The sequence below is a fragment of the Carcharhinus amblyrhynchos genome, chromosome 9 (genome assembly GCF_965287045.1).
Source record: "Carcharhinus amblyrhynchos chromosome 9, sCarAmb.v2.hapA, whole genome shotgun sequence".
Classification (NCBI taxonomy): domain Eukaryota; kingdom Metazoa; phylum Chordata; class Chondrichthyes; order Carcharhiniformes; family Carcharhinidae; genus Carcharhinus; species Carcharhinus amblyrhynchos.
This window is the reverse complement of record NC_137332.1, coordinates 30,092,048-30,102,572: the sequence shown is the minus strand read 5'-3', so window position 1 is coordinate 30,102,572 and position 10,525 is coordinate 30,092,048. Positions and strand designations below refer to the sequence as shown.

Sequence of the window (10,525 nt, the reverse complement as noted above, 5' to 3'; positions counted from 1 at the left end):
TCTCTTAATATCATTGCTGTCAATGTACCATCCAATGCCAGGAGATTTAACAACAAGGCTGAATTCATCATCACACACTTGTTGCATCAATGAGGTTCCAGCTACAGGTCTCAGCCTCATTAATTTAACATGTTTGTGGTGAGCTACATTTGCCAAGGTGTTAAGAGAGAGGTGAGCTCTTTAAAGACAAGAGGATATGATTGTAACATTTAATAAGAAAATTGCAAACATTAAGAAAGAAAAAAAAAGATTAAAATGCCACCACTGCAAGAGAATATAAGTGAAGGAAATTACTGAATTTAATTGAAGTAAAAATTTGGTAATTGAGAAAATAATGAGACTTCAGATAGACGGCTCTCTGGGGACTGATGGTTTCCACTCCAGAGTATTGAAATAAAGACATTAGAAAATTGGAAATGCATCAACTATAATTTTCTAAAGCTCTCAGAATGTGCCTTTCAGTTTGAAAATTGAGAATGACACCTGATTATTTAAGAGTGGAAAGGAGAGAGAAACTCGGTAACTTCAGTTTAGCATCAACTGTGCAGAAGTTACTGGAATCCAACATCAGAATCAGGATGACTGAACGTTTAGACAAGTATCAACCGATCAAAGAGAAAATAGATTTGTTACGGTAGTTTGTGCCAGACCAACCTAGTTAAATATTTTGAAGATGTTACTAGCATGATGAATAGGAAGATGTCTGCTCTCACCCTCCCCCTTCCCACCCAGAACCATGAAAGTGTTCCCCTAGAACTCACCCTCCATCTCAACAGCATTCATATTCAATGAATCATTTTTCACCTTTGCTGCTGTCTCCAATGTGAAGCCACAACCAAACATCTCTCACCTTCCAGTTCAACGTTTTAAAGGAAAAAATCCCCATTGTGAGAAATTGATCCACTGCTTAGTAACCCCTAACACCCATCCTCTTTCAACAACACCCCTCCATACAAGCACAGGAGATTAACACCTGCCCTTTTACCTCCTGTCTTATCATCATCCAAGGCCCCAAACACTCCTTCTAGATGAAGAAGTGAATTTTGTGTACTTCTTTCAATCTAGTCTACTGTATTTGCTGATCATGACGTGGTCTCCTCTACACTGGGGAGACCAAAGGCAGAGTGGGTGACCAATCTGTAGAACATCTAGGTTCTGTCTGCAAGCATGACCCTATAATTCTGATGGTCTGTCATTTTAATTCTTGCTCTCAGGCTGACATTTCTGTTCTTGGCCAACTGTACTGTTTCAGCGAGAGCCACCCCATCTTTTGATTGGGCATTTGTAGCCTTCTGTACTCAACAATGAGTTCCACAATTTCAGAGCATAACTGTTGTCTCCCATTTTGTTTTTTTATTTTTTTCTCTTTCAATCATCAGCACATGCTCTAGACTAATATAATGACACTCTGTTTCTTGTCTTGCCCCATCTCCATTCTTTCTGGCCTTGGAGGACTAACATTTCTGTCTCCTGTCTTTTACCCAGTCACAAACCTTCTTGGCTACGCCACCCAGACTTTACTCAAAACTGATGACATTTTTTGACTTTCCTAGCTCTGATGAAAGGTCACACCCAAAACATTAGGCAAGAGTCTCTGGCCTCCTTGTGACGTGTTTCTCAGCAGAGGGAGGTGGCCCGCCCTCAGCTGGTGGCAGGATCTTCTGGTCCCTTCGCTAGCAATGGGATTTCCCATTAAGTCCACCCCACACCGCGGGGAACCCATGGCAGGGGTGGGCCATTGTTGGGACTGGAAAGTTCTGGCCATTAATTCTGTTTGCTCTCCATAGATGCTGCCTCATATGCTGAGTTATTTCCTAGCATTTTGGTTTTTATTTCAGTTTTCTAGCAACCATTGTATTCTGCTTTTCGTCTATGCATGTTGTCTATGTGGACTTCTAGAAGGCATTTGATATTAGGGACTATTGGCAAAAATGAATATGCACAGAATTGAAGGTAATGTTTTGATCATAATTGGTTTCAAGGCAGAAGGCAGGAAGTTGAGATCAAGGGAATTTATTTTCAGCACAAATTTTGGATACATTTTATTTCTCCATAATTTTAATGGAGCTTATTACTAGTAGATACCATCAAGCTGTCTTTCTTTATATTTCCCAAAGTTGCTCCCATGCAGTTGGAGGATGAATATTCAATTTCCAAAGTTTTGATGTGCTGCAAGAGGAAACTCCAATCTCTTGCCTGCCCAACACTCACAGCATAGTCTGACCAGAACCAGTGAGTTGTGAGTTTTGTGTCAGTCATTTCTGTGGAACGTCCGATTAATATTTGCAGCTTAGTGCCAAATTCCACCAAGGATTCACCTCCAATCCAAACCCTACTGGCATTAGATCAATCGATTTCACACAGGGTTTTGGCAGAGGGCAGAAAGAGCATTTCGCATACAAAAAAAACCATCCTTAAAGCAGGTTTGGATGTCAGTACCCTCGTGTCAATGCAGGGCATCCCATGGCTTTAGTCAAAGAACAGCAGGGAATTCTCCTGGCTCAAATTTCTCCTTAAAATAACATCACTAAAGCAAACATTGTGGTGACCACGACAGTAACCTTTGTGGGAATGTGACGTGCGCAAAGCGGCTTCAACGTTTCCTATAAATTGAGACTATACATCAAAGAAAGTACTTCATTGTCTACAAAACACTTTTGAGACATCCTGAGATTATAAAAGCTGCAGGAATGTAAATTATTTTTGCAAGTTCATAAAGGCTGGCAGTACTTTAATAGGTCGGAGGCAAAATTCACTTACCTGATGAGGGATATGTAGCCAATGTGGATAAAGTTAAATTACAAGACTGCAATTTCTTCCCAATTTGTTGAGAAAATTCTGTAAATCCGGACATTTATTCTTTCTTTCCCTTTAAATGCTTTTATTTTTTTAATAACTTTGTAACATTCAATATTAGAAATTTACAAGAAACTCCTTATGTTATATGGTAGAAAACATGAGCATACAGTAATTCTTAAAGCTGCAAAGAATATTCAGCAGTCAAAGAGTTAAAACCATAGTGACCCATAATGACCTTGCAGGCACATCTTCTGGTAATGGAAGGTCTTGCCAACGACAGAAATAATCTGGCCTAAGATTCTTTGGCCGTGATCCTCGAGTGAACCAGATCCAAACAGACTAAGTTTCTTTTGTTAGAGGAAGCCATCTTCAAACAGGCCCAGAATTTTGTTAAGAGTACTAAAGAGATTGTATAGAGCTGAATTTTCCACTTCTTTTCACACAAAAAAAGAGCTTAAAAAGAATAAATCCTCCCAGATCAGTGCATCCTGTTCTTGTCTGGTTTACATCTCTCAATTGCAGAAGGCAGTATTTTAGCAATTTTATGAGCAAGAGGACCTTTTTTTTTGTAATCTTTCTGCTCACCTCCACATGCGTTGTTAGTTTTCATTTTAAGTTTTAGTCACCATAGTTCTTTGGAGAGAAGAAAGACAGAAACAGAGAAAGATAGACAGAAAGGCTGTCCATTTATGAGGCTAAGTGAAACAAGAGAGCTGTCTTTGTTTGAGAACAGTGTGACCTGCTATCCTCTTGAAGGCCGAGGTGGCGGTGTGCCAATGTCCACCGTGATGTTTGTGTACATCGGATACTTGGCTACATTCACCAGTTTGTATTTCAAAGAGTTGATCCCATCTTGCTTCATTGTAACCTTGGTGTTCTGGATTTTTGTAAACCTGAAAAATAATTTTTTCATTTTTAATTATGTAGACAATTAGGTATGCGAAAAAAAACGCCTTTAAATAATTTAAACATGTATAAGTTTTCTCGCATTAACACTGACTGGCTTATCAAACCTTCAAAATAACATCTCTTAAGGACCGACTTTTTTTCAAAATACAAAAATGTGACTCCTTCCATACTGTACAACTTATTTTGTAATATACAACTGAAAACTGTATTTTCGCAGTAATTTCATTGCAGTGTGAATGTCAGCCTACGTGTGACTAATAAATAAACTTTAAATGGCAAACTCAGGGCGGGATTCTCCAGTCTCGTTTGTGACGAGGCCCACTGCAAGTGAGCATGGAACATTTGGCGTTCCAGTCAAAACTCCACTGTCTTTCAGCGACCCTGGAAAATCCCAGCTGCGAATGAGGATGGAAAATTTTGGCCGTGGTTTTAAGATCCTGATTGGTTTGTTAAAGGGGGCCTGCTACCTGAGACTTTTCGTCCATTTCAATGTAAAAAGCCTTTTCATTAGTGATAGCAATGTAAAAATCCTCCAGAGCTCATTTTGATGTTCTTGCCACCTGTTAATAGCTGATGATACAGATGAAAATCAACTTCATTGGATGGGTTTGTACAGAACGACTTGGGTGAGAAACTGAAACCTACATCAAAACTGAGCGCGTGTGTGTGTGTGTGTGTGTGTGTGTGTGTGCGGGGGGGGGGGAGGTGTCTGTTGGTTAGGGAGTAGGAAGAAGGTGATTAAATGGGATGGGAGGAAATGATTTGAAAATACAGACTTTAGAGCACAAGACTGATTCATTGAGGCTTTCTCAAGTACATGACTAGGAGAATGGAACGTGTGAGACGGGGGGGGATCTTATCATTTTTCCCAGTGGCCAATGGGTGAGCTGAGCCGGTAAGATTGCACAAGAGTGAGAGATAGAGTTCATGCCTGATTTCTATCTCTCACGATCTTACTGGCATCAGATATCCAGCAAGATCAGCCTTGTGCCTGGAAAGAGCGCGAGGCTAATTGTTATATTTAAATGCTATGGAATGAATTTTATCCTTCTGCTCACCATGGGAAATGTAGCAGGCGAGAGGTGGACCATGGAAAGGTCCATTGAATTCGGCAGGATTTTCCAGTCTTATGGTGAGTGAGGCCGGAAAATCTCACCCTATTTTAAATAATATTTAAATGTCACAAGTGAGCCCGGGATGGAATTGTCCAGGTTCTTGTGAGACTTTGCTGGAGGAAGTTATTTTTGGCAAGGATCACATATAGTCTCCATCAATGGGGCCCTCTCGTGATGGCCTTGCCGGTAGGACCGGAGGCCACACTGGCCCTCCTGGGAGTTTGGGGCTGGGAGTGTTCCTTGGTCAATGCCAGTCTGGCACTGCTAGCCTTGCACCCTGGCAGTGCCCACAGGGCCTCAGGCAGTGCTAAGAGGTAGGGCCTGAAGAGTCAGGGCCAGAGAGCCTGGGCCCAATGGGACGCTGTCACTCTGCAACAGTGACTGGTATAGGGGGGGTGGAAAATGTGGCACTCTGCAACGCAGTTGGTGTTGGGAGGGAACTGCTACCGCTCTGCAACAGCAACCGGTGTGGGTATGGGATTCTGTGACACTTTATAATAACAATTGTTTGGGTGGCGGTGGGGGACCACTACCATTCTGCAACAGCAATTGGGTGCTGCGAGGGATAGGTCTGGGCCAGGGGGATTCAAAGGCCTGGAGGGTTGGCTTTGGCTGGGAGAGGCAGTGACAGATCTCTGTACCCACAGAGCAGAGATTTGAATTGTACATGCACACATTCATATGTGATTCAAATACTCCAGAGAGGAAAATCAATGCTTTGGGTAATTCTCATGCAAAGAACCTTCTTGACTGAATTATAACCGCAGGCAAGATTGACATTTCATTTTGACTCTGTGGGTGGTACATCATTAATATCAGCGTTATGGAACATTGGAAAAGATATTATATAAATCTGCTTTTTAATATTGTCCTATATTTAATAGGCGGCAGTGTTTAATCGAGGCAATGGTGGTCTTGTCTGACAGCTGAAGAGCCAGCAAGAGGCCCACATCACCCCTTTTAGGTAAAATCCACCATATTAAATGTCAATAAGGCACTTTATTGGACAGACTGGATAGAAACAAATCTTGCCCCTGATAAAGGACACCAGCGGCAGAAGTTCCACTAACTGAAAACTGCCAGTCAGAGGGGTGGCGGCTCAGTTGAATGGCAGTAGCTACCATCCATTTGAGATTCATTTGAGGCCTGGTATCATCGCTGGATCCCAGGCCATAGGTGAATGATGGAGTTAGGGGAAGGGCAGGGGGCAACAATGGCAGGCCCCAGCCACAATCTCAATCCTTTGACCAGGGACTGAATGCACCAAAAGGGAGGGCATTAAATTTTGCCTGAGGTGTGTACTAGAAAATAATAGTTTCCCAGGAAATATTTTTGGAACAACATCAGCCTTGATGGACTGCAAAAGTCCTGCAGACGGTGGTGCTTAACTAATGGAAATTTTCCACTCATTCCTTTGATGCTGTTTTCAGCTGTTCAATATGAACTAATAGCTTACCTGTGGATTAGTTTGAGTTGGTAATAAGCTAATTAATTGATTATATAAGCTGTCTTCTGTTTTATAGTTCTTCTAGCTAGGCCATTGTGCACCTTAAAAAATATAATTTTGAATATGCTAACAAAAGATTAATCTTGAGCAGAGGACACGGTGGGGGGGGTAGATCTGAACTTAAGATTTATTTATTAGTGTCACAAGTAGGCTTACATTAACACTGCAATAAAGTTACTGTGAAAATCCCCTGGTTGCCACACTCTGGCACCTGTTCGGGTTACACTGAGGGAAAATTTAGCACGGCCAATGCACCTAACCAGTATGTCTTTCGGACTGCGGGAGCACCCAGAGGAAACTCATGCAGGTGCTAGGTGTGCAGACTGTGCAAAACAGTGACCGAAGTTGGGAATCGAACCTGGTCCCTGGCACTCTGAGGCAGCAGTGTTAACCACTGTGCCGCCGTGCTGCCCTGTGCAATAGTATAAATGGGTGATAGCAAATCTGCTGCTCGTTTTATCTGTTCCCTGATTTCAACTTATAACTAAGTTAGAAAGATGCTGTCCCTCTGACTTTTTCCCCCTGTTCAATGATTCTCCCAATGGACCGGTCAACTGGCCACACGCTCCCAGAGTAGATTCTCAGAGATGACTCAATCTGGGGACAATATAAAAAGCTATCCCATCAATAATAAGTGTGGATGTCTGTGGTAATTGTGCAAGCATATTTTTAAAGTTTGGAAAATTAACAAACGGACATAAGAATTTGGTGGCTGCTTTCTCGTATTTTGGGTCTAAGCTTTCAATATGGTCATCAGCAAGAGTGTACACATTGCAAGTCAGAAACGTGCTGCCCGTCATATTGATACAGGAGAAAAATAGGTATCTGAGGACTGCATGTGAAACAGGCATTAGGCCCATTACGTAGGTAAATGATGGCCTAATGCTTTGTTGAGACCCCCCTGTGCAAAAGTGGGTTCCCCTGAATACAACCAGTGCTGAGCTAGCTGTGTTTTAAGAAAAAAAAGTGCTCTTCCCACCTCCGGCTCTCTCTAGACTCCCCCTCCTAATTGTCACTGCAATCCACAATCTTGATGTGCAACCTGCCCCATCCCAATTGCCTGTTCACCCTCCCGTGTCTTGGCTGAGTCCCCTTTTACCTGTATACCATCCCCTTGCATTGCAAAACTTTCACTTTAATGACCTACCCAAGGACCACTGACAACACGAAGGTCTAAAAATCAAAAAAATCTTCATTGGAACTTTTAATAGTCCCATTTAAATATGGTCTGAGGACCAAAATTCATCCTGGAGTTCAGTTACTAGTGGTGTACCGCAAAGATCTGTTTTGGGGCCACTGCTGTTTGTCATTTTTATAAATGACCTGGATGAAGGCATAGAAGGGTGGGTCAATAAATTTGTGGATGACAGTGCGGAAGGATGTTGCAGGTTACAGAGGGACATAGATAAGCTGCAGAGCCGGGCTGAGAGGTGGCAAATGGAGTTTAATGCAGAAAAGTATGAGCTGATTCACTTTGGAAGGAGGAACAGGGATACAGAGCACTGGGCTAATGGTAAATTACTTGGTAGTGTGGATGAGCAGAGAGATCTCAGTGTCTATGTGCGTAGATCCCTGAAAGTTGGCACCCAGGTTGATAGGGTTGTTAAGAAGGCATATGAAGAGGAATTGAGTTTCGGGGCCATGAGGTCATGTTGCAGCTGTACAAAACTCTGGTGCGGCCGCACTTGGAGTATTGTGTACAGTTCTGGTTGCTGCATTATAGGGAAGATGTGGAAGCATTGGAAAGGATGCAGAGGAGATTTACCAGGATGTTGTCTGGTATGGTGGGAAGGTCTTATGAGGAACGACTTGAGGCTGTTTTCATTAGAAGGAAGAAGGTTAAGAGGTGACTTAATAGAGGCATATAAGGTGATCAGAGGATTAGATAGGGTGGACAGTGAGAGCCTTTTTCCTCGGATGGAGATGGCTAACATGAGGGGACATAGTTTTAAATTGAGGAGTGATAAATATAGGACAGATGTCAGAGGTAGATTCATTATTCAGACAGTAGTAAGCCATGAATGCCCTGCCTGCAACAGTAGTGGACTCACCAACATTACAGGCATTTAAATGGTCATTGGATAAACATATGGATGATATTGGAATAGTGTAGGTTAGATGGGCTTTAGATTGGTTTCACAGGTCGGCGCAGCATCGAGGGCCAAAGGGTCTGTACTGCGCTGTAACATTTTATGTTCTAAAATAGGGTGTATGGCAGGCCTACCCGTCTTCCTTGGTAATCTGCCACAAATTAATTTCTGAACCATGAGGTTTCTTTGTCTCAGAGACTGCAGCTTATGTCTATACAAATAATTTTAAATCTACACAAGCCCATTTTAAAACACAGCACTTAAACAGAATCATAGAATCACAGAATCATAGAATGGCCTCCTACAGTGCAGAAGGAGGCCATTCAGCCCATCAAGTCTGCACCAACCACAATCTACCCAAGTCGTATTCCCATAACCCCATGCGTTTACCCAATATCAATTTCATAAATATGTTTATGAAATTAGTCAAAAAATCTCAAATGTGACATTGATAAAGGAATGTACCCAAGACTGTTTTCTGGATCAGTCTGCTTCTAGTTCATTGAAGAAAGAGCTATGATATTTGTTTAAGATCTGAGACAAATAACTAACCATCAAAGTTTTGTAGAACCTTTTCAATGTGTAACTCAAAACAAACTGTGAGACTAGTGTACCTTTAAGAACTGTATTTTTAATCATGTCGTCTGCAGTTATAAGAAGTTTTGGGTCTTTTTCCATTGTTGCTGAGCTGTCTGTTTAGAGGTCCTTTTATTGCTGCTTCAACGGTTTAAATGGGGTTTTGTTTATTTTGCTGTGGTCTTCACGCAGTGTGCGGGATTTTACAGCCTTTTGCATTGTTAGGGAGAAGAATGATTGACAGGTCAGGTGACATGAGTTCTTTCATTCTCAGTTTTGGGCTGCTGGCTGCTGTTTTAGTTTAGAAGGTGTTTGGACATCAGACTGAAAAGCAACGTGTCTCTTTTTCTCTCTCCTTGGTATTGTAGGTTCTGCTGGCTAGCTGGAAGCAGGTCTTCTTGCCTTCCTTTTAATGGGACATTTAACATTTAAATGGGACTAGTGAAAGTTCCAATGAAAATTTTTTGATTTTTAGACCTTCATGTTGTCAGTTTTCCTTGGGTAGGTCATTGAAGTAAAAGGTTTGCAACGCAATTGAGGGAGGCAAGACAGCACAGTGGTTAGCACTGCTGTTTCACAGCTCCAGGGACTTGGGTTCGATTCCCAGCTTGGGTCACTGTGTGGAGTTTGCACATTCTCCTCGTGTTTGCATGGGTTTCCTCCAGGTGCTCCAATTTCCTCCCACAGTCCGGGTAAGGTTGATTGGTCATGTTAAAATTGCCCCTTAGTGTTCTGAGATGCATAGGTTAGAGAGATTAGTGGGTAAATGTGTAGGGATATGGGGGTAGGGCTTGGGTGGGATTGTGGTCGGCGTAGACTCGATGGGTCACATGGCCTCTTTCTGCACTGTAGGGTTTCTATGATTCCTGGAGTGATAATTCTATCTCTTGCATTGGTTCACTGAGTGAAAGCTAGAGGCTTTATCTACAGTGGCATTATCTCGGCCTCGAAGGTTGCTGCAAATTACAAGGCTGGGAAATCAGAGCTTCAATCTTCAACCAAAGGACTAAATTCCAGCATCACATGAACATTCATTTTTCTATGCTAAACCAATGACAAGTATATGTTTTGAGGAGGTTTGTTTGGTTAGAACATTTCATATAGTTGTTAAGGTTAATACAATATCATGTTTTTTCTCTTGTTTGTAATTGGTAAAAGACATTGCTATATATTAACTGTATTCTTCAAAATACTTTGATAAAAGCTCCCAAGTGGGTCATTTGAATCATTCCTGAAGTGAAATATCTAATGCTTACCCACGACAAATTCAAATTACAGAACTTATGATCCAGGTGGACTTCACAAAACACTTTAGAGTTTCTGATCTGAATTATAACAAAACTAGAAAATAGTAATGAAAGCTCAAAATTGGTGTGGCACAGTGGTAAGCGCTGTTGCCTCACAGCACCAAGGACCCGGGTTCAATTCCGGCCTTGGGTAGCTGTCTGTGTGGAGTTTGTACATTATCCCCATATCTGCATGGGTTTTCTCCGGGTGCTCCAGTTTCCTCCCACACTCCAAAGATGTGT

General features: G+C 42.0%; 1 protein-coding gene across 1 annotated transcript in view; it reads right to left on the bottom strand.

The window, feature by feature from the left end:
* Positions 1-2,058: 2,058 nt before the first annotated feature.
* The window catches only part of b4galt2 (UDP-Gal:betaGlcNAc beta 1,4- galactosyltransferase, polypeptide 2), a 394,076-nt gene continuing 385,609 nt past the window's right edge, over positions 2,059-10,525 (bottom strand). Inside the window, exon 7 of the mRNA XM_080195385.1 lies at positions 2,059-3,692. Within this exon, the coding sequence (XP_080051511.1) occupies positions 3,542-3,692 (151 nt within the window). The 3' untranslated portion in view covers positions 2,059-3,541. The remainder of the gene's footprint in view (positions 3,693-10,525) is intronic.